This window comes from Typopeltis vanoorti, chromosome 14, assembly GCF_054136105.1.
Source record: "Typopeltis vanoorti isolate ZY-2024b chromosome 14, IOZ_Tvanoo_1.0, whole genome shotgun sequence".
NCBI classification, from domain to species: domain Eukaryota; kingdom Metazoa; phylum Arthropoda; class Arachnida; order Uropygi; family Thelyphonidae; genus Typopeltis; species Typopeltis vanoorti.
This window is the reverse complement of record NC_143562.1, coordinates 71822021-71846089: the sequence shown is the minus strand read 5'-3', so window position 1 is coordinate 71846089 and position 24069 is coordinate 71822021. Positions and strand designations below refer to the sequence as shown.

At 33.6% G+C, this 24069-nt stretch overlaps 1 protein-coding gene across 1 annotated transcript; it reads right to left on the bottom strand.

Moving 5' to 3' along the window:
* Positions 1–263: 263 nt before the first annotated feature.
* On the bottom strand, positions 264–12054 carry LOC150099636 (uncharacterized). The gene is made up of 6 exons (XM_090403721.1): positions 11900–12054; positions 11011–11066; positions 10510–10617; positions 9829–9864; positions 2946–2984; positions 264–1069 (listed from the first exon to the last, which is right to left on the bottom strand). The coding sequence occupies exons 1-6, from the start codon at positions 11979–11981 to the stop codon at positions 974–976; spliced, it is 417 nt and encodes a 138-aa protein (XP_090259847.1). The 5' UTR covers positions 11982–12054; the 3' UTR covers positions 264–973.
* Positions 12055–24069: the final 12015 nt, after the last annotated feature.

Genomic DNA, 24069 nt, shown 5'->3' with positions numbered 1-24069 from the left:
AGTGTTTCTTTTTGTTTATTTTTTTAAAAAATTTTTCTTCCCTTTTCCGTGTAGTTTGCTGTACCGTTTGTTAAGTTTATTTCTGACATCATCCAGTTTCCATTAGCTTAAATAATGTAAAATACTATCCATCTATTAAACTCAGAATATGCGTATTTAACCATCCAGGTTGCTCAATTTCTTCCCTGCGTCTTTGTTCAATATTAAGAATAAGAATGATGCCGTGTTTTGCGGGTCATTTCGCTTTACAAATGAAACAGAAGTTATATTTTTAAAATTCAGAAATAATAACATTTTATTCAAAGAACAAAAAAGTTACATCTGCTATGCACAATATTATTCCATTATCTTATATTAGATAAGTATATGCTATTATTAATTGATGAGTTTGAAATCTAGAACACCGTTTCTCAACATTGTTTAGCAGGATAAATTTCAAACTGAAGTGAGTATATGACGAAAGATAACTTGAAGTGTTATTCTGTTTTAGAAAGTAAATACAATCGTTGTTATCCAAATGATAAGTTTGTTATACTCACGAAGATGTTGTTCTATACATATTGTGCTTTGTATTACTCTCATTATACCAACGTTCAACGCGTGCCCGCTCACACAAGCCAACATATTCAATATATTCTTCAATGCTATCGAAATAAGCTAATCTCACGTACATAACTTTCAATTGATTATGCAATAATTTTCGTATACGTTTGTGGAGTTTTTTTAAACAAAATTTATCTTTCCAATTAATATTACTACTAAAGTACCGCAAATTTTTAAAAGAAGTGTTATTTCAATCAGAGTTCAAGTTTCATGATGCTCATTGTTGTACAAAACATTTCTGTGAACCAGTAACGTGCTGAAAAGGGTATTTTTTGTTTTAAAATATAAAGACTTAATTGTAGGAATATTGAGAATCGTTGCTCTTCAAGTATTCAGGTTAAATCTTCCAATACAGAAATCTAATACGTGGCTACTTCTTTCGCCATACATTTTCAATTCCTACTTGAGGGGGAATCAGCACATTTTGGCGAAGACGTTCTTCTTCAACTAAGGTTTCCACGCATATCTTTAATAAGAGAAAAAAATAAGAGAGAACACATGAAAGAGCTATTATAATTTAAAATCAATGAATCAATCAATAATATTTTTATATATAAATAAGTGTTCTATTTTAATAAATTTTCTTATGTGAATGAGAAAATTGAATGTGTCATACAGGATATTTTAACTCCCTTTTTTTTTATATACTTAAAAATTTTATTCATTTTTTGCTATTGTATAAATTGATCGTGCCATACAGGCTTTCGTCTATCCACGCAGCAGACGAGTCTTAGCTAGTAGTATGTTGGTCAACTATTACGTAGGTAATTCACTCAATTCAGCATGTTTTGACAGGAATATGGGCGCTTGCAGTTATTTGTTCAAAGAATGAGTACGATGGTATCGCAAACCAGTCAATGCATGCAAGTCGATTCGGGCTATATTTCAAATCTATCAATACCAGTGGTTTAGGAATAAGTTTCATTATTTTTAGTGTACTTTACCAACAATCATCAGTCGAGAGTGTGATAGATAAGTGGAGTCATACAAAGTGTAAATTAAATCTTTTATTTTGGAATATTTTTGCAAATTTTATTACCTCATTATGTCTGAATATAAGAAGAAATGTCGACAGCACAGTATTGACTATTTGAAATATGGTTTTATTCAGTCTCAAATATTTGAAATATGTTATAATAGGGGGCGTTACAAAATTTATGTATTGCAAAGTGGGCGGTGGCCAGAAAAGGTTTGGCAACCTATGATTTAGAAGAACAAGAAGTGATCAAAAAAAAAGGTGGGGAGCAAATATTGACTTCATTTAATATTCATTTAGAAATTTCATCATGTAAATACTGCCTTATAAAATTTATTATTATTATTATTACTTTTTTTTAAGCAGGAGTGGAATTAAGCTATGTTTTAATTTAAAAGAATGCTAATAGCTTTGCTGTTATTTCTCACTCTCGTAAATAATATTCATTCTACGATTAAACTCACTGCTGAATTCTAGGTAAATACGTTTTACTATTTATGGACACAGAAACAGAAGTATTCGAGCAGAACACGTTGAGAGAAAAATATTTGAGGTTAATTCGCCATGACGATATTTGTCATTATTCGTTCACTACATGATATAGCTTACTGATTCTAAACTAATAAAATAAAAGAAAAACCAATTGGTTCATTACTTGACCTTAATCCTACTAAAATGATTACACTACAACATTTGTCAACAAAATTCTACGTTTACCTCCAAAACATGAATATGAAGTGCAAGACTTCTGGGAAAAATACTTCTCCCTTATATACATTAATTAATAAAAAATAAAGGTTTTCTTTAATTCCCTCAACAAAATATCTAACAACATGAAACCTTCAAAACATCCTCATTCACTTCTCAGAATGTATTGAACTAATTAGAACAGGCATGCAGGGTCGGGAGAATCCCGCGAATCTGAACACATAAAGAGAATGAAAGGGATCCGAAAATAGGACGGACAGTATTTTCAAAGGAAACTAAAAATCACGTATTATGGCAACAAGACCAAATGTTCCAGAGAGATTGCAGAGATTTTCCTCGAGTCACCAGCAATTCGCAGCTAATCAGACACAACTCGATTTTTCCTCATGATGTGAAACACAAGAATATTCAGGAAAATTGTTGCGTTTTCAATAAATTATTCTATCCATTATGTTTGATTAATGTGGAAGAATACGAGCAAAGATATTTCTAATTCAAATACAATCACTTTCCATACTGTGGATTTCTGCAACAAGAATGACTTAAATCATTTTATGAAGATCGCATAATTTAAATTTTTCTTTCTATAAGTGCTATACTACTGTAATTTCTGATAAAATACAGAGGGAATAAATGTTGAAATGAAATAATGACTTACCATGGTACTCTTGTAATCAGACTCACTAGTTTCTTTTGGCTGCAAGTAATACATAAATGTAAGTTTCTCTCATAAATAATGCTTTAGCTAATCTGGGTATTAGTATATATCTTTGAAAGAATATATATATATATATATATATATATATATATATATATATACACACACTATATATATATATATATATATATATATATATTTTACCTTGGGTATAATAAATGTTAAAGATACCAAGCTATTTTTAAATTTGGTTTTACTCCATTTGCCAAGTAAACAAACAGACAAACAAGTCAAGTTTGTGTCTGCAAGTGTTGCAAGTCTAGCTGAGCCTGCAATTAGTGCAAGACCAACGCAACTCACGGTAAATGTAGAATTAGCTCTGATCACTAATCTTAATATTTACCCTTAATGCAAACCACATCTCATGGAGGAGATGTATGATGCTTTGTATTAAACACACGGACCACTACCCAGACCGGTTTCGACCTAATGAATAAGTAAAGCCGTCTCTAAAAATTCGGACGTTCCCTAGGCCACTCAATTATGGGCGAAAGACCGTCCATCTCAGCGTTGGCTCCACTCGGTGATGGCCTTCCCCCTACCACTACCACTGAGCAGAACCGCTCATATTCCGAAGAAAAGCAGTCACCGACAAAGACCCTCACCGGGCCGTGCCGGAAAACACATTCAACGGAGACTCAAATTGCTCCCTTAAGGCTAAAACTTTAAGACAGCGAACTCATAATAGTCCCCACCGGTTTCAACCATTATTGAGGTTTCATCAGTGGGAGCCAGGCTAGAAATACCAAGATTTAGTAATACAGAGCTTATAACTATTTTACCAGAACAAGTTACCATAAGTGTTTTAACCTTATTAAATAAAAATCTCAGGAGGAGATATAAATGTACAAAGTATTTTACCTTGGGTATAATAAATGTTAAAGATACCAAGCTATTTTTAAACTTGGTTTTACTCCATTTCCCAAGTAAACAAACAGACAAACAAGTAATGTTTGCGCTTGCAAGTGTTGCAAGTCTAGCCGATCCTGCACGTAGTGCAATACCAAGACAACTCATGGTAAAAGTAGAATAAACTCTGATCGCTAATCTTAATATTTACCCTTAATGCAAAGCACATCTCATGGAGGAGATGTATGTCGAAACCGGTGTGGATAGTAGCCCCTTGCATTTAATACAAAGCATCATACATCTCCTCCTTGAGATGTGCTTTGCATTAAGGGAAAATATTAAGATTAGTGATCAGAGCTTATTCTATTTTTACCATTAGTTGCCTTGGTCTTGCACTACTTGTAGGATCAGCTAGACTTGCAACACTTGCAGGCGCAAACATTACTTGTTTGTCTGTTTGCTTACTTTGGAAATGGAGTAAAACCAAGTTTAAAAATAGCTTGGTATTTTTAACGTACAGATATTCAATAGGATTGTGATCAGAACTCTGTGGAGGCTAATCAAATGTGATGATGTTCATGTCTATATATATATATATATATATATATATATACTGTATATATCCTGAAAGTGTGTGTGTGTGTGTGTGTGTAGAACACTCATAAAACCACAATGAAGCATTATGTTTATGTGGAAATATCGTTCACAGTTACCTGTTAAAATCTTATCAAAACAATGATATTCACATATCCGTGTATTCTAATTTTAATAAGCAAACAAAATTTGTTCAGAGACAAATTATATAAATCTAAACGTCTTTCCACTAATGAAGTAAATCAAATTCTCTGCATGTTTTTCCTAAACATTGTTCAAAGTAAAGTTCCACGATGTACGGATGTATCTAATGGTATCTGAAGTTGTTGTCAACGACCACATGGACCTTTGTGGTGTTACCTCCACTTGTAACATTATTCGACTGTTTGCATTCATTTCTACAAATATTTGTTCTCTCGCTTTGTTGCCCGTTTATAGCTAGCACCTCCCACTTGTCATTACTTGAATATTACTAATGCAGCCCAACCACTCAGTTTGAATGTTATAAATGATAAAGCATCTACTTATTTTTGAGTGTTCCTCAACTTCATCATCATCTCTTGGACTGGATGTCCATGTATTACGAGAAATATCTTCCCGATGTTTCCCCATGATGAATTTTATTTCCTAATATATCTTCTTCCTTATTTGATGTATTTTATGCTCCTGTCTTTAAAGTACGCACTAGTATATAACTGCATCTTAATGCATCCTGATTTTGTATGTCCTGAAACTATGCGTCCTTAGAGAATGAGGCTCTTTCCAAATAGCCATAATTATTTATAAAACATCAATTTTCTTTCTTCTCTCACTTAGACTTTTTATGTCACGAAAGTTTTTTAAAGCTTTGATAGATTACTCCCATTGGTCGCTTAAAGATTTTTTTCTATTTTTATTACTTTTATATATATCTTTTGATTTGTTTTAAATTTATTTTTAGTTTATTCTGCAAACCCTGATCTAGAAACCAAAGAAATCACAATTATCCGTAACCCATGATGGATTCGAACGTGCAGAGATCGTTGAAGAAGGAATACCACTCTGCCACCAGGCTGGAAAACACAGTTTTCACAGACTGGCGACAAAGCCTTGAAAATGTTGATCTACTGGTGATCAAATATTTCTTCGAGTTTCAACGTACATTAATAATACACAGTTTAATTATCTGTGTGTTCGGTTCTACTGTATTCAAATTCGATATTAAAATAGTATTTCTGTAAACATAGATAAAACAACATAAAAGTGACTTTCCTACCACTTGTAAAGATATCAAAATCTCTTCATCATCCGAAACCTCCAAATCACCCAATGAAAAAACCAGGAATTTACAATATTCACTGTTCCTGTGTTGTCTGCTACGTAGGCCAGACGGGGAAATCGGATAATATCCGCACATTTCACACAACCTCTACTGACCATGATGTACTCTGGGACAGAACACACATGTCCTACATTGATAAAATTTGTTTCACAAGAAAATTCAACGCGGCAGCAAATATGATCAAATTCCTTCGCAGTGCAACAAAAATCAAGGTTTGATTTTAAATCAAAAGTTTTTTCACCGTTTATCAAACAATTACCCAATTCAGACCTCGGACAGAGTGAAAGTGAACCACAGAATGTGACATCAAATAGAATTGTTTCCAGCTAACAGGTGTTAACGGTTGTATATTTCTGTTATTTGGTTTTTTAAAGAACTTTTTTGATGTTCATAATACTAAAAAATGAACTTGTTTTTTCGTGATTTCTTATAATTTGTGCTTTAAACTGTTAGTATTCTTTACCCCTGAAGATGTTAGTCTGACGACAAACGAAACTTGGGTTTGTTCTTTAGTACTTGTTTCGTTTTAAAACCATTCTGTTTTAATAAAAATGTGGTCACAAAACCGAAAATTCGATTGAACCTTTTAACCAGAGCAACCTCCGCATGATTATATTTTCGATCAGATTTGTTTATCAACATTTAGATGGAAATGAATTTTATCTGACCTTTTATTAAAATAAAATCACTTTTATTAGTGTGCCCTAATAGATGAATAGGTGAATCCTTGATGAATCCTTGGACTCTGTGGATTTGTCACGTAATAATAATAATAATAATATTAATAATAATTAACTTTTACTTAAATCAAATGAAAATTTCACGGATTCTCATTAAATTTTAAAATTGTTTGCCATTTACATATTATTATTAATTGATTGATTCTAATTCACTAAATCATTAAATCTAAGTGTAAATTTATCCGCAAGCATCACGGTCATTTAAAAAATACTTATTGGATGAAAATATATGTCGTACAGTTTTCCAGTATATTTCTACAATAAAGAATATGATTTTCAGTTTCTGAAATTTATTCCCACGTCAGATAATTCACACGAAGAACTTAACAGTAATAATAATATAATTAATGTAATTAGGGTGAAAATAGACATTTCTTACAGATTTACGCAGGTATGATTTATGTTATACATTATTCTTTCTGACAGTTTTGATAACGTGCGCATATCACAAAACTCTGACCTGAATCACTTGTTTGCGTCGTAACTACCGTACGAAGAGAAACTTAGATGTTCCACAGCAGAAATTCGGCTGCACCTGTTATGGAATAGTATGAAGAGGTGGGTGTTAAACGACTGCCCTGGCCTGCGCCGAATTCTGACCTCAACCCCATCAAACACAAGCACCAAATTGTGACCTTATGTTTAATTCCTTTATAATTGCATTCCTGGGGCCCAGTTCATAAAATAACATCCTGAATTTTGCGCTTGTCATCCCACATGTGGCAGTTATCTGATATTGGCTAGATGAATAGCCGCACACTAAACATATTCTTTTCATAAATGAATTACAAAAAATATTTAAAAAAAACTGGATTCATCCTGATTATATTTAAGACTATATAGTGCCATTCTCATGGTTCAAATGATAAAAAATATTAACTCTTCCACTGGAAGGTTCGTGTACTGCAATTTACATCAATAAAAAAATATTTATTTAAATTTTATATGACACATACTTATCTATTGATCATGGAGGCAGATATGGAATAATTACAGAATTTAAGAAAAATAAATAAAGGCAAATATAAAGGCATTTCTTATCTTTTATTTAACTATCTTAATAAAAAACGAAAAGTGATCAGAAAAAATGTGTGGTTGTAAAGCGAATCGCATTTTCAGAACCGAATGTTTCCAATATTGAAATTTATAATATTTTGGGTGCCCGAATTATGCGGTGTGGGAGAATTTGTTTTATAAAATAATAGAAAATTTGCAAATATTTCATGGCCAAAACGACGGCACTGCAAAAATGAATCAAGTCTGGAAAGAGCAAAATGGGATATTTTTTAAAATGCATTGAAACCTCGATAATCTAACTACTATATCTAAAAATAATTGTGCGGACAACCCAGTTATTTGAATTTATGTAACATTCCAGGTTTGTTAATAACCTAAACACCCGGTGAACAGATAGAAAGAAAATACTATTTCATCGTAGCAGTCGAATAGAGATAGTATGGCAACACTACTTGAATTCAATGACTTCGACAGAGGTGTGAACGTGGGGCTGTCACATTGATGGCATTTCCAAACGTACCATTGCTGTTCAAATAGAACAGGTTGTGTGGCAACACGACGTGAACTCAGTGACTTCGAGAGAGAGAGAGAGAGAGAGAGAGAGAGAGAGATGTCATCATCACACAGGTGGCATGAACATCCGTGATGACATTGTCGCTCTACTAGAGTATCCAAAATCAATGCTTGGCGATGTAATCAACATATGAAGACGTTCTGTCATTAATAGTGCAAGAAAATATCCAGGGTGGCCGCTTGAAATGATTGACAGAGACAGAAGAGTGCTGAAACAGGTGGCATGCAAAAACCGGCTACAGTCGGCACAGATAATACGTGACGACGAACAAAGCCGCTCGTCGGTCCTGACGCAAAGAGCGTGTGAATTAGACACTTGACCTACTGTGGAGCAATGGATGAAGGTTCACCTGTTTCCCGTCTGATGGCACTTGCTAACAAATGTTCAGCAGGCGGCCTCCATACCCAGAGTAAGGTTTGTAGGAGTACGAGGATTAATGATGTGTTATGTATTCGACTTGTTTGGAGTGGCACCATTGGTTGTTGACCATGGTTCAATGAGTGCAGCTCAGTACCCTGATATTCTGGATACTCAGGTGCTGCATACGCTGTGCAGGTGTTATGAAACGGACCCGTGTTATTATCAAGACGACAATAGCAAATGCACCAAAGCTGCAGCGCTGTTATGGAATGGTATGAAGAGGTGATTGAAATTAAAAACACTGTCCTGGCCTTCGCAGAATCCTGACCTCAATCCCATCAAACACCTAAGGGACGAATTGTAACGCGATCGAGGTCCAGAGCAGCAGGCTCTCGATTTGTCGTTGAACTCAGTGCTGCTGTGGTGGAGAAATGGAGATAAATTACACCTGACGTCTGGTGGAAACATTTCCGCAAATTGGTGGAAAGATTCCTTCAAATGGTGCCGGAAGCGATCAAAGCCAAACGTGGACATTCCCGATAATAAGGATCGCCAGTTCGTGTCAATTGTAAATGGCTAGTCTTCGGACAATTATTGGCAAATAGTGTACAAATAACTGTCAATTGCGAATGTAAAAGGACTTGGAAATGTTCGGCGCTGAACGAAAGGTACGCCTGGCTACCTCAACAATATCTTGGAGTTCGAAAGGTGAAGATATACAGACATCTTTGGAAAGTACTCAAATGTAAAATAAAATAATGTAATTTAAATAACTTTTTGATAACGAAAACCAACAAGAAGGAAAATGTGTTACTTCTTCAGCAAACACAAATGTAATTTAAAATTAAGAAATGGGGATTCTTCATTTCAATTACATCAAATTTGGTATAATTTAATGCATGCGCACCGGCATACACGCATTTAGTGTATATTGCCAGTGCATTTGAAATTTAGATTAGATATAAATGCGAACTCGATTGTGTGTGCAATGAAAAGAAAATACTCTAAAAGAATAAGCACGGGTTAAAGTGGGTTATGCCTACAATTAAGAAATAAAAAAAAATTACTAAACAAGATGAATTCTTGTGCTGGATTTCGTTAAGCTTGTGTTTGGAAAAATGTTTTTTTATTAAGCGATCTAAAGCCTTAAATAACGTATAAGGGTCGAGATTTCGTGAAATATGTAATAATAAATCCCAGCACTAGAAAAAAAAAAGTCCCAAATCACAAAATGTTTGCGATTTGAATGTCATTCTTGTTCACTTATCATCTGCAAATAAATCATCAAATGCCTCACACATAATCTCTAAGAATTAAAAGTAAATTATTATTATTTTTCTATTTAAAAAGCAATTTCTAAATACATACCCGATTCGGTGTTTTTTCATCCATGCAGCCATGGAACTAAATGGTAAAAAAAAAATCGTAAGTCAGAATTTCTTCATTAGCGTTAAAGTCTAAGCATTAAAATATATGCAGATACATTGATCTAATATTTTCTAATGAGATTTTTAGATCTATTATCATTAAGCGATATAATTCATGGTATGTGAGTTCTGTTAATAAATTCAGATTTAATAAAAATCCTTTAAAAAATGTGATAGATGGAAGTATTGCATCATCCAGTGTCATGTAATTCCTTTGATATTACAGGACACGAAATGAGTCTGATATCGTTTCAGTTCTACTGGTTTTATTATGATAAAAAAAAATAAAAATAAATAAAAATGTAAGTGATGGCTGGAATTATTAGAATAACTTTCCTAAACTTTGATTCTATATTTAGATCTAAGGTATAGTTGGAATGAGTGAAGTAGGTCAAAAAGATGAGGCGCGTAATAATTAATCGAAATTAATTCCGCTTATTTTACAAACAGCATTTACAACTTAAACACTATACATACACTTTGCTTTATGAAACAAATTAATTACTTAATACAAGGAACAATCTCATACTAAAAGGAAATTCAAATAAAATTAAACAAATTCGTTATAAAGTATAATAAGGTAAACAATACTAAAATATCGAACAGATTTAAATACGCTTACCTCTTTGGAACTATTACCATTATTGCATGAATCAGTTACGAATGACAGTTCTGGAGTTTCACTCTTAGGGAAGTGTAATGAAAAGCATTCTGTAAAAGCGAGTCGAATCTGAAAAAATGATAAAAGCGCATTAATTTCTTTCTTGTTTGATAGTTTTAAATTTCACCATAATATAAATTTTGATAAAAAGAAATTAATCGGAAGAGGGAGATAGCATAAGGAAGTCCAGTTTAAAACTATATGTGAATGAACACGATTCAATAACAGGAGAATAATAAAATGTAATATATAGATGTAAAATAGTTAAAAGAAACTACGAGATGAAGATCATAACTGAGTTTGATATCATATTAGTATTTCAATAAAATAAGTAAACATTCAGTACTTCAATGTGAACATAGATCACATTATTTACTAATATTTTCAAGAATATCCCTGCTGTCAAATTAAGTACATTAATTACTTTTAATTACTATATATTATAAATCACATTAAACTTACCTCCCCAGCTAAAAGCTTTAAACAATTAGCAGTTCTGTTTCGGGTTTCTTCATTTCCTTAATGATACAAAGAATAAATTAATTTAAATTTCAGGGAGCCAGAGAGAGAGAGAGAGAGAGAAAATGTATAGAAATGGGAGTGACAATCAAAATAGCTAATTAGCAAATATGTTTAGAATTTTGCTAATTTCCAAATTGGCAAGCAATTTGGAAATGTTGTGTATTATTCAGCAAGTATCTTTGAATATGAAGATCGCACTATTATAACGCTACAACTCAATTTGAAAAATTTAAACAGTCTTAAAAAGTTTACAGAAATGATTCCATATAATGCAAAACTTAACTATTTTCCTTTTCTTTTCCGGTTTCTTACTTATGTGAATACTGTTAACCCGTTCTTCTCTTTAAACTGCTGTAATTTTTCATGCATAATTGAGAAGGAAACAGCCCTTATGAATATGAACACTCATATTTGTTTCAACACAATCAATTCATAAGTCAAATTATCCGATAAGAATTTTGTTATTATTATTATTATTATTATAGCTACTAACCAAATAATTTTTATGTCTTGGTGTGACACTGCACCCTGTATTGTCAAAATCAAACTTGGTTTGAAATATTACTAATACTTTTTTCTGCACAAGAGGATTCTTGTGTATTTAAATCCTAATCCACCCAAAATACTAATAGGATACGTTTATAACTTTCTTAGGTGGTATTCCCATAAAAAAGAATCTGTTATATTTTATTATATTATATAAACGCCATGGAACATTCAAAAATTTAGAGTTGTTTGCGCTGCCTCATACTACAAGGAAACATTATTCGAAACAGGAAGAAATATAAATTCTTACAATAAAAATCAGTAAAATGGTTGGAAAACTTACTACAGAGAAAATCGTCTTCTCCATTAAGGTTTCCAAGCAAAGCCAGGAAGATACATAAAAACGCTATGTTCTGGATAATCATCGTTTACTTTGAATATCTTCAATAGTTGTTGATCTTAATGCAACTATGGCAACTCGCTCTTCCTTTTATAACGTTTCTGTCGAATTTCTGTGACTAAATCCAAAGTTCATCCAGCAACCTTGAATTACTTCCTTCCGAATTTTGTACAACAGCAGGAAATGAAATATAATTAGCAGTAATTTTTATAAGTTTATCAGAGAGACCTTCGAATTTTATCGAAAAAAAAAAACAAAAACAAGGACGCCTACACTGATACGAGCAACCAGGAAGAAACACAACGCACGATTCCTGATACATACTTGATTATATTTTAATGTGGCACGTTATGTTAATTATGAAATCTTTCTTTGCAAGAAATTTCAAATAATACATTTGGAAAAGCCTGACGATGGGATGTTAGGATCATTGTTATTTGAGAATTTATACTAAACTTTATTTTAGAATATAAATCTGAGATAATTTAGGGTCGTTATTACATATTTTTCATTGCATAAGTAACTCATTGAACTGATTTAAGACGAACGTTCAAGTTCCACAAAGCCTTTTGTTCATGAGAAAGTGCACATCAAAACGATAATCTTCATAGTATTATCGCTTTATTTGTATTACTTGATATTAGCCACCACATAGCCCTGATGACAGTTGAGGTCATGGGGCGTCAGTCCGCTCCACACTCCAGTAACGTATTACATGATTTTAGGAAAAATGATCCAAAATTCTCATTGATCGCTATCATACGCTTGTGGAAATTATACCCCGTAGGGTTGCTGCAGTCATCGTAGTGGAAGGAGGTTTTATATCGTATTAAGCTGGGCGACATCACTCTTTGTTCCTCATGCTATGGTGGCCGTTGACAAATCCTATTTTGTCAGTTTCACGAAAATGGCACCTCCGGAACATTGCTAAACGTCTTGTATTATTATTATTATATTATTATTATTATTATTAACTACGAAATAAGAAAAACCAACTGGGAACACATGGCATCAGATTCAGCAGATTTCTTTACGACAACATTAGACTCAAAGTGGAGGAAATATATAAGAAAGCTGCAAAGAAAGTCAGAATTCGCTCACAAACTACTCAAAATCCTTGGATAACACAAAACGTAATACACTGAAATACACAGAAAGGACGCTCTATGGAAAGAATTAAAGCGATATCCATATAACAAGGAATTAAAAACTGAATATAGGATAACAAGGAATCGCCTTACCACACAAATAAGAAATGCAAAAAGAAACTACTACAGACAAAAATTAACCTCTGCACAAAACAACATGAAAGAAACCTGGCACATGATCAACGAAATACTAGATTGTGCTCCCAACACCACCGCCTCCGAAACCATAAAACACAGCTTCATGAAAGACGCAAAACGTATCCAACAACTAGCAAATGACTTTAACCAATACTTTGCAGACTCAATCCAAGAACTGCACAGAAATATTCTCGCAATAATAAAACGTGATACTCAACTTGAACCAAACAAAACAGACATTATATTTCCCAACAATAAAAGAAGCAGAACTTCTCTCAGCAATACATCAAATCAAACCAAACAAAGGCCCAGGAAATGATCGTATAAGACTAAAGGATATCAAGCAACATGCAACTAGCTTAGGTCCTATCCTACTAAAATTAATAAACAAAATATTTAAAACAGGACAGATACCAAGTATGCAGGACCGCCATAATCACACCCATATACAAATATGGAAAAAGAAATTTAATCAGCAATTACAGACCCATAGCAACATTACCAATTATCAATCAAATTATGGAGCGGATCGTACTGAAGAAACCCACAGCATACACAGAGACCTTTCATGTTATCCCCAAAACTCAATATGCTTTTCAGAAAAATAAGGGAACAACATCTCTCTTGGAAGACTTTACAAACGTAATTAATACTGCCTTAGACAAAAACAAAATTGCCATGGTAGTCTTTGTTGATCTAACTAAAGCATTTGATACACTTACACATCAAACCTTGTTAGAAAAGCTTAGGCATGTTGGAATAGACGGGCCTCTGCACAGGTGGTTTACAAACTACCTCCAAAATAGAAATCATAACACACGTATCGGTTCAAACCGAAGCAGAGAGCTACCAGTAACCTGTGGAGTGCCACAGGGAGCTGTACTCTCCCTAACTCTATTCAACATTTACACGCACGATATTAATCAGCTACCTTTCAAAGATAAGGTATTCCAATATGCAGACGATACAGCGATAATATCCGTCCATAATAACACAAACATAGCCCAAACAAATATGCATCATGACATAAATCTGATCACAGACTGGCGCACCAAAAAATCCATAAAAAATCCACCTAAACTCAAATAAGTCAAAGTTAATGATATTCAGAAATGCACTGACTAGACCAGTTGATAACAAATATATAACCATCCAACATCCACTTTCCAACATAAAGAACACACAGAACAGCAAAACCACTACAATCACTCAGGTTGAAACAATACGATACCTTGGAAATTACTTCGATGCAGATATGAACTGGAACAGCCACATAAACGATCTGCACAACAATTTCCGAATAATAACTGGCAAACTCTACCGGTTAAAAGATATAGTTCCCACACGCCTAAAAACACTTACATACAAAACACTATGCCAAAATATGTTAAGATACGCTATAACAACGTATGCTTTCAGTGCACCCTACAAACTAAATTGATTAATGTCGCTACAGTACAAAATCATAAAAGTGATCTTTTGGAAACAAAGGGACAATAACGACTTTATAAATATTTCAATGTCAGAACAGAAAATACTGACAGCAAAACATTTATGTCACTATGCAGCTTTGCTAAAACATTATTTTGATGCCAACTGCAGGACAGTCAGAAACACATATCGCATAACAAGACCTCAGACAACTAATCATATCACATATAAATACAATAATCACTACGGAAAGGCCAGACGAAACTTCTACATCCCAGACATGATAAATAAATTACCTTTGGAATACAGAAACCTTACAAACTATACAATAGCTTGAAAAGAGTTCCATGAACAAGAAACAAGTATCCAATATACCATACAAACTTAATGAAACACAATATATTCGTTCAGGCTTCCAGTTCAGCGACGCATCAGTAGATTCCAAGTTATTGTGTGTGTGTGTGTGTGTGTGTGTGTGTGTGTGTGTGTGTGTGTGTGTGTGTGTGTGTGTGTGTGTGTGTGTGTGTGTGTGTGTGTGTGTGTGTGTGTGTGTGTGTGTGTGTGCGTGCGCGTGCGTGCGTGAGTGCGCGGGCGAATTTCTTAATCATAGATTTCTTAGCTTCTCAATACAGCAAACAAACCAATAAATAATAACCAACTGGTGTCATCCTCAACTAAGCTTCGAGAATGAAAGCAGAGAAATTACTTCTCATCCAAAATGCATCATATGTAGCCAAATGCATGTAATGTACGTAGAACATGTAACCCAATATATGTAATGTATGTATTATATGTAAACAAATGTATGTAATGTATCACATGTAAACAAATATAAATAATGTATCAAATGCAATCAAATGAATGTATGTATGTAATAACTACATATGTAAGCAATGTAATCAAAAATATTATTATTACTATTACGGGCGACTCCAGGGAGGCATTGGACTCATGGAGAGAGGCCTTAACATCATGTCCACACAACAATTTGACATTCTCGCAGTATCTATCATACCTTGCCTTGAACTCACTCACTGTCATAGCACCCACAACAGATTCTGGCAGCTTTCGGAATATTTCATTAGTTTGCTATTTAAGATTCTGCTATATATTTTGTAACAGGAATTTAGTATACTGATACCTGTATAGTTTTTAGGGTCATCTCTATTACCTTTTTTAAAGATAGGAATCACAATTGCTTTTTTCCATTCTATTGGGGGGATACCAGTTGAATAAATTTTATTTAAAAATAATAAGAGTCTTTCTTTGAATCTTGTTCCTGCGTATTTACATAGTTGTGAACCTAGCTTATCTTCTCCAGGTGACTTTCCGTTTCTTGTTTCTTTCAGGCTGATTTCTAATTCTTCTTTAGTTATTTCCTTTTCATTTTCGTTAATTGTTTGCCAGTTGACTTTTTTGAAATATTTGTCTCTCCACAATTCTGTGTAGTAATTTTGAAATTCTTCTAATTTCAATTCAGTGTTTAATTTTATGTTTTTTTTGGTACCTGCATTTAAGTGTTTCAAAATCTTATAAGCATTGGGTCTTTTATATAAATCATGTTCTAAATTAGAACCAAATTTGTTCCATGATTCTCTACTTCTTTTTCTGACTTCTCTTTTAGTTATGGCTCTTATTCTTTTATATTCTATTTCGTCTTCTAATCTTTTACTGCTTAACCATTTGCGAACGGCTTCTTTTTTCTTCTTGATTATTTCTTTGATTGTGTCATCCCAGATCTTCAGTTTTTTCCTTTTATTGAATTTTTTGGTCTTTCCTAAGCTTTCATTTGCTGCTGCATTTATATATCGTTTTTATATTAAGCCATTCTATTTCTATTTCTTCATTTTGTTTTATTTTATCTAGATATTGGTTAATTCTTTGTTCGTATAGCCATTGTACATTTCTGTCATTCAATAGTCTAGTTTTATAAACAAATGTTTCAATTTTTCTTTCTGTTCTTGTTACTTGTAACCATTTAGGTGGTAATCTTAATTTTAGTTTAACAAGGAAGTGGTCACTGCTTATTTCATATCCTCTGTGAACTCTAATATCTAGTGAAAATTTTGATGTCTTTTCATTTAATATAAAGTAATCAAATATTAATTTCCATCCTCTTGCTGCCCAAGAGTATTTATGTATGTCTTTATGTTTATAGAAGGAATTCATTATATTATTTTTAGGTTATTATAAACTACAAAGTCAATCAAGTTTTTACCATTCCTATTTAGAATATGTTCTCCATGTATTCCTATATTATTATTAATTTTTGTGTTTCCTATTCTTGCATTTATGTCTCCTGCTAAAATTACGTAATCATTCTTATTTATTTTATTATATATGTTTTGTAGCTGATTATAAAAATCAATGTTATCCTGTTCTCTTCCTTCTTTTAGGGAATATAAACCAATTATTGTTAAATTGCCTTTATCTGTTTTTATTCTAGCTTCTATTATTCTTTCATTCCATAATTTATAATGTTTTAACTGTTTTGAAAGGGAGTTATGAATCTTGAGTCCTACTTGTGCTCCTTGGTCTCTGTCGACTCCACTGTATATCACATTACAATTTTCGGTTCTCACAGTTCCCTTTAATTTCTTTTTTGTTTTCAGTGATTACTTCTATTTTAAAATGTCTTTCATTTAATAATTTGTCTAATTCTATTTCTTTATATGCTATTTCTCTTACATTCCAGTTTGCTATGTTTATTATATTTTGTTTTCTATTTTTGTTTTACTTTTTCCATTCCAGGGTCGTTTCCCATAAATTCAATCAGATTATCTTTTTCTGTGAGCTTAGAAGTAAAATTATGTTTTCCATATCAGGGGACTAGCCTGTCGATGGAATAGTTAAGTGGTAGGGATGCTGCCTTAAGGCTTCTGAACTAGCCTTCTTCCGAATTTAAACCCATAGGATATATTGAAGGGGGGAAATAGTAGATTACAGAAGAATTATAGTAACGTTTATAGAGAGAACATAGTTGTAAGGCCAGAAATGACCCCATGGCCCTCGAGTATTCTAATGGCATAAGGGTCATAAAATAAGAAGAATTGGCATTAACGCCTTATAGGAAAGATTAAAATAAGTGGATCTTCCTCGAAATACAAGAAGGAGAGGATAGATCCAGCTAGGGGCCCATGGGAGTGCCGCTTCCCTTACAATCAAGATGATTGCCCCTTATGGCCCTGTTGGTCCACGAGTCCTTATGCAGTATGTTCGGACCACCCCACCACACACAAACACACACGGTGGGTTCCCCTATCCGGCACCCAGGGGACGCGTCCCTACATTATCAATGTAGGTGGCATAAAGAGATAAGGAACTTTTGATTCAGCGAAGAATTTCCAAAGAACTGAAAATGGTTTCATAAATACACGATAACATGTCAATCAACATTGTTTAAGTCACATAAGCACAGAAATGAAATATTTGCAGAATTATGATATGCAGTAAATGCCAGGTTACATTTAAGAGGAAAAGTGATTTAATTTGCAGGAATAAAGTGAGAATTTTGCACTTTGTCTGTTCTGGCCTTGGCCAATATAAACGACATTCAAGTAGAATGAGAACAAACATTACGAATTTAAGTACTTGTATGATAGGAAAAGCAATACAATCGAGTTGCTTCAACAACAGGAACTAAGACAGCTAAGAGTAGAAAGAGAACTTAGAGATAGGGAATCTAACAAAACAAACGCAGTTAACCCCGTTATGAATGTAATAATCGACCAATACTTGAAAACGGAAGTATGCTCAATTACATTTTTTGACAGGCTGTTCTATAATTAGAGTACATTCGTTACAAGAAAACTTAAGGAATATGAAAGAAGTTGCAAGTTTAAAAATAAAAGAAGTACCTACAGATGATCAAATATATTGTCTAGAGTTTAAAAGTGCTAAAAAACACATTCGATATAAAGGATATTTTTAAAAATATGCAAAAGACAATTACAACACGAACTTATTAATGGTCATCTGAAGGAAATTGTCCTCATCGTCCTGAAACTACATTAAAAGAAGAAATGAAATCAGCTGACCATTTTAGAGACACTGTCTTAGTCAAACAGGATGTCTTTCAATGACACAAAAGTATATCCACTGTTTTATCGAAATCTTTAAAAAAAGTCAAGGTGATTCATTCTCTACTTCTCCTCTTGTAGTGCTACTTTCAGTTGTATCCATAATACAGAAGTTGATAAACAGTCAGCACAAAAATAAATAAATAAAAAAAAGGAAATAGATGCAATTAAACTACCCCATATTCAGACCTTAGCTCGATCTATCATCCAGAATGTGACCAAATTTAGTAATAGATACTAATGAAGAAGACGTGTTAAAAAGAGTTTCCATGGCAAAAATTTTGAAAAAAAAATAAACCTATAGACATAAATTTCATGAAATCGTGGTTTCTACATATATATGTAGAAAACCTTTCTACATATATATGTAGAAAGGTTTTTTACCTTGGGTATACTATATGTTAAAGATATACTATACGTAATTATTTGTCGATGTAAACTATAAATACATTATTTTCATTTTGCATCGATAATTAATGATCTTTAATTCTTTGGGAAACAAAAAGGTATTCAGAATTAATAGTTTTAGCAAAATTTCATATATTAAAAAATTGACAGGCATAAATTATTAAAAATAAACTAACTAATTAATCTTAAATGAAATTATTTCAGTTTAAAAGCAAAAAAATCATAAAACTAACAAGTAAAATAATGTTAAATTACATACACTTAACATTTAAAAATGTCTTTTTTCTTTAAATTTGTTTCACTATAAATTTACAATTCACACTTCACTAAGTGACTCACTAGACACAGACAGCAAAGTAACCGGTCACTGTTCACAAATCAGAAAAAACATGAACCAAAAACAGGAACACATGTTTTATTACTGACATAAAACACGTGTTCTATGGCTACCTCGCAACAGGCCAATTTATAATAAAATTTTAAGACAGACAAAGCATTTCCAGGGTTGAGGATGTAAGATTACATTTCTCAATCAATTTTACGATTATAATTTGTGGAATAGATGGTATACAGATAGAACTTATAAGGAATATAGGTGAAAAAGGTATGGAAGTGTTATGGCAAATTATTAACGGAATTTATGAAGGACAAGAATTACCAGAGGAGTTTAGAAGATCAATTTTTATCCCCATTCCAAAAAAGACGGGAGTTTTAGACTGTAACAATTTTAGAACGATAAGTCTTATAACTCACACAGCAAAAATTCTGGTGCAAATAATTTTAGAGAGAATTAGGAATAAAATAGAAAAAGAAATGAATGAGGAACAGTTTGGATTCAGAACCAACAGAGGAACTAGAGAGGCTATAACTTGTCTAAGAATTATTGGGGAGAAAACACTAAATGCTGGAAAGTTGTTTTTGGGATTTCTAGATTTTGAAAAGGCATTTGATACAGTGAAACATGAAAGGCTTTTTGACATTCTAGAAAATACTGATATTGACTCTTATGACTTGGAAATTTTAAAGAGATTATATTGGTCACAAATAGCGTCAGTATGTGTAAATGGAGAGGAAACAGGAGAATTCCCGGTGGAGAGAGGAGTCAGGCAAGGATGCAAGTTATCACCATTATTGTTTAACTTTTATAGTGAACAAATGTTTAGAGAGGCACTTGAGGATGTAGAAGAAGGAATAAAAATAAACGGAAGAATCATTAATAACTTAAGATATGCGGATGATGTAGTAGTGATGGCAGAAAGTGAAAATGGGTTACAACAAATTATTCAAAGAATTGAAAACTCTTGTAAAGAGTATGGACTAATAATTAACACAAAAAGACCAAGATAATGATAATGGGTAGAAAAATAGGAGATAATGTAAAAATAAGATGTAGAGGAAAGATTTTAGAAGAAGTGGAAAGATTTCAATATTTAGGTAGCTGGATCTCAGAGAAAGGAACTTCAGAGTTGGACATTAGAAATAGAATAGGTAAAGCTAAATCAGCATTGATGGAAATGAAGAGAATTTTTATAAACAAGAACACTAAAATATGCGTTAGAATTGGAATAGTTAAAGCAACAGTTTGGAGTATTGCAAGTTATGGAAGTGAGTCATGGACACTAAGAAAGAGAGATATGGAAAGAATTAATGCATTGGAAATGTGGTGTTATAGAAAAATGGAAAAGATTAGCTATACAGAAAGAATATCAAATCAAGAAGTTTTAAGACGAGTTGGGATGGAAAGAACACTGTTAAAGAATATTAAGCAAAGAAAGACTAGATTTGCAGGACATCTTCTGAGAGGTTCTTCGGGACACCTGACAAGAACTATATTACAAGGGAAAGTTGAAGAGAGGAGAAGACGTTGAAGACAAACTAGAGTGGTTTAATGACATCGTGGAATGGACTGGTTTAAGAATGATGGAAGCGACAGACAGAGAGAAATGGAGAAGAGCTGCTCATCTGCTGCAACCCTCTTGCTAGAGGATGCTACCGGATGACGACGAATTTGTGGAATTTTTTAATTGATCCCGAGGAAAAGTACCCCGACCCACCCCTGTGGGCGCTCCTGACCGTGGGATTGCATTTTATCGATGTACGAAAGTTTTGAGAGGGCATAGCGCATCAGCACCCATCTTAATTGGTCCAATACGATTCATTGCAGGATTACTTTGAATATTTCTGCGTAGAGTGGGTGAACAATCTGTTTTATGATTGATTAGAAAACAAGTAAGTGATAATGCTATATTTTATTATTATTATTATTATTATGACGGACGACTCCAGGGAGTCCTTAGACTCATCGAGGGAGGACCTAAACATCATGTCCACACAACTATTCGGCATTCTCACAGTATCTATCATACCTTGCCTTGAACTCATTCACGGTCGTAGCACCCACAACAGACTCTGGCAGCTTATTCCGTTCATTTACCACTCTAAAAGTAAAGAATCCAGCTCTAACACCCTTGCTAACCACAATCTTGCCCAGCTTCCATAGATGTTCCCTAGTTCTCCTACCACCAGTCCTGATCACAAAAATATCCTCTGAATTAATCCTATAGAAAGCCTTCAGCAATTTGAATGTCTCAAACATATCTCCCCTCTTCTGCCTATCAACCAATTTCTGCAACCCACAAATCTTCAACTTGGTCTCATACAGTTCATTCCACAGACCTGCTATCATGTCAAAGTGTCAAAGACTTTGAAGTTCATATTTTCTGACTGGATATGTTCGGATAGATTTTAGATCCCCATGATATAGTTTATAAAATAATTTAACTTGTTCTTAAGGATATGGAGAACTGTGTAGGCTGTGTAGGTGGGATTCTCTTTAAATTATATAAATTGGAATGCTTTCAATCTGTCTTATATCTGTGAATATTTGTGAATCCTTACTCGACAGGAAGAACTTGTAGTTTTTCTCTGTTTTTGTTTTCTCTGCTAGCTATAAAAGATTTTTGAAGAATGGAGTGTAGTGTTCTTATTTATAGATTGGTGTTGGGTTGGTAGTTTCTTCTCAGTTAGGATGGAAGTTTTCGGCCTTGTTTTCTTGGTTACTGCGAGTTGCTCAAACATCTATTGGTAAAACAAGCGATGATTGGTGGCTGTCTCTCTTTGTTTTTTTTTATGGGCCTTGGTTAATAGAGGCGATGTCTATGGTTGCGACTTGAATGCCAATTTTGCTGCCGATCAGTTGCACTATTTGCTTAAATCCCCTGTCTTTTCTTTTGGTATTCCCTCAATTTGAAGTTTTGTTTTTTCTTTCTTTTTGTAGTATGTGCTCGATTTGACACTTGAGTGTGTTTACCTCTTTCCGCAATTCTTCATTTTCGCGCTTGAGTGTTTCTTCTGCTTCTATCCCTAACGATGATTTCGTATTTGTCTTGCACAGTATTTCTAGTATTTCTTAAAACGTATCATTATTGTAGGTAATGTTCATACCCCTCGAGTTTTATCTTAATTTGTTTCATGGGAGTATTTTGCAAGTCTTTAACCGTTAGTTTGAATGAACGTAATTTAACTGTAATTTAGTATCAGGAAGGGACTTACATTGGTGTGCGTTGTTGCTTTTCCTTGGTTCTTCGTTCTTCATTCTCTCACGGCATTCTGGACAGGGCTATTCGATACGTTTCACAAACCCCTTTGTTTTCCATGTGGTTTCCGAGATCACGGAGCAATCGTAGTGGAGTCTTCTATCGCATCCAGATGGTCCGTCCTCGTCGTCGCTTAACGGCTTGGTACGCTTGTTGCAGGCCATTTTGAGTAGTAAAGTTCGATGTCTCGGTGATCTTTGGACTTTCTATCCCTGAGCAACTATAGGGTGTGTGTTAAAATGACGGCGTCCTTTGTTCTTTGATCACTGGTGACCACAGTCTTCTTTGTCAAAGACTCTCAGCATCAACATTTTGATTCTGCTTAGCCGATTTCGATGAACTATACATCTCTGTCTTTAGCGTGACACGTAGAATTATCTTGCAACACTTATAAATTAAAAACCTCAATTAAAACCACTTTAAAAATATAAAAACGCGAGCATCTATATCAGCGTGCGTGTATACGTAACAAGTATACGTGTGTGTAGTTATGATACTAATATTAATAATAATAATAATAATAATAAGCCGCCTGGTTGGCTGAGTATTTAGTGCATCTGCTCTCCAACAAAAAGGCTGCCGGTTCGAATCCCGCCATGGGCAAGGATGTTTGTGATTATCTCTGAAAATGGGTGTGGTGGGCGATTGATGGCGTTGGGGTAGTTGCAGTTCGTCGTGGAGTGAGTGGTAGAGACAGAGAGCTGTAGAGTTGGTACCCTCCATCGAAGAATCATTGGACTCTCTGGAGATATCACATAATAATAAAAGCGCGTGTTTATTGAAACTGTACTGTTATTTCTAAGCTTTGAAGATTAATCAAGGATAATCACATTAGTTTAGTGCCACGTAGAGAAAATTTAGTCATGTAAATTTTAACTTTTGAAAATTTACATGATTTCAGTAAGTACACAGTAGTACAGGACTTTATTAATTCTTTTGCATTCCAATATAACATTATCGTACTAGAATCGTGTTAGATGGCATTCTATCCCATGTCTATTAAAGCAAATATTTATAGAGTCCATTCATCTTACAATAGCAGGATTGAATATTTTGATCTCCCAATTCCATAAAATTGTCAAAAGAATGTACAAGATTAGAGATCCAGCAGAGCCTCTCTATCATTATAAATATAAAATTCTATTAAAAATCTGAGTTTGCAGCTATTTCATTGCGAAAGAAATTGGGCCTCACATATTCATATATTTACATCGGGACCACATTTAATAATGTGGGCGGCAAATCAACTTTTCCAAGGAGGGTGGAATAAAAAATGGATCGAAAGTATTAAATTATTAGGTGATGCTGTTTAA

What these genes read in the sequence shown, in the direction of transcription:
- LOC150099636 (XM_090403721.1), bottom strand. Translation starts at nt 11,981, where the DNA reads ATGATTATCCAGAACATAGCGTTTTTATGTATCTTCCTGGCTTTGCTT. An exon ending in ATGGTAATAGTTCCAAAGAG is followed by an intron (nt 9,865 to 10,509) that starts GTAAGCGTATTT and finishes TTTACCATTTAG; the next exon opens with TTCCATGGCTGCATGGATGA. An exon ending in ATGAAAAAACACCGAATCGG is followed by an intron (nt 2,985 to 9,828) that starts GTATGTATTTAG and finishes TATTACTTGCAG; the next exon opens with CCAAAAGAAACTAGTGAGTC.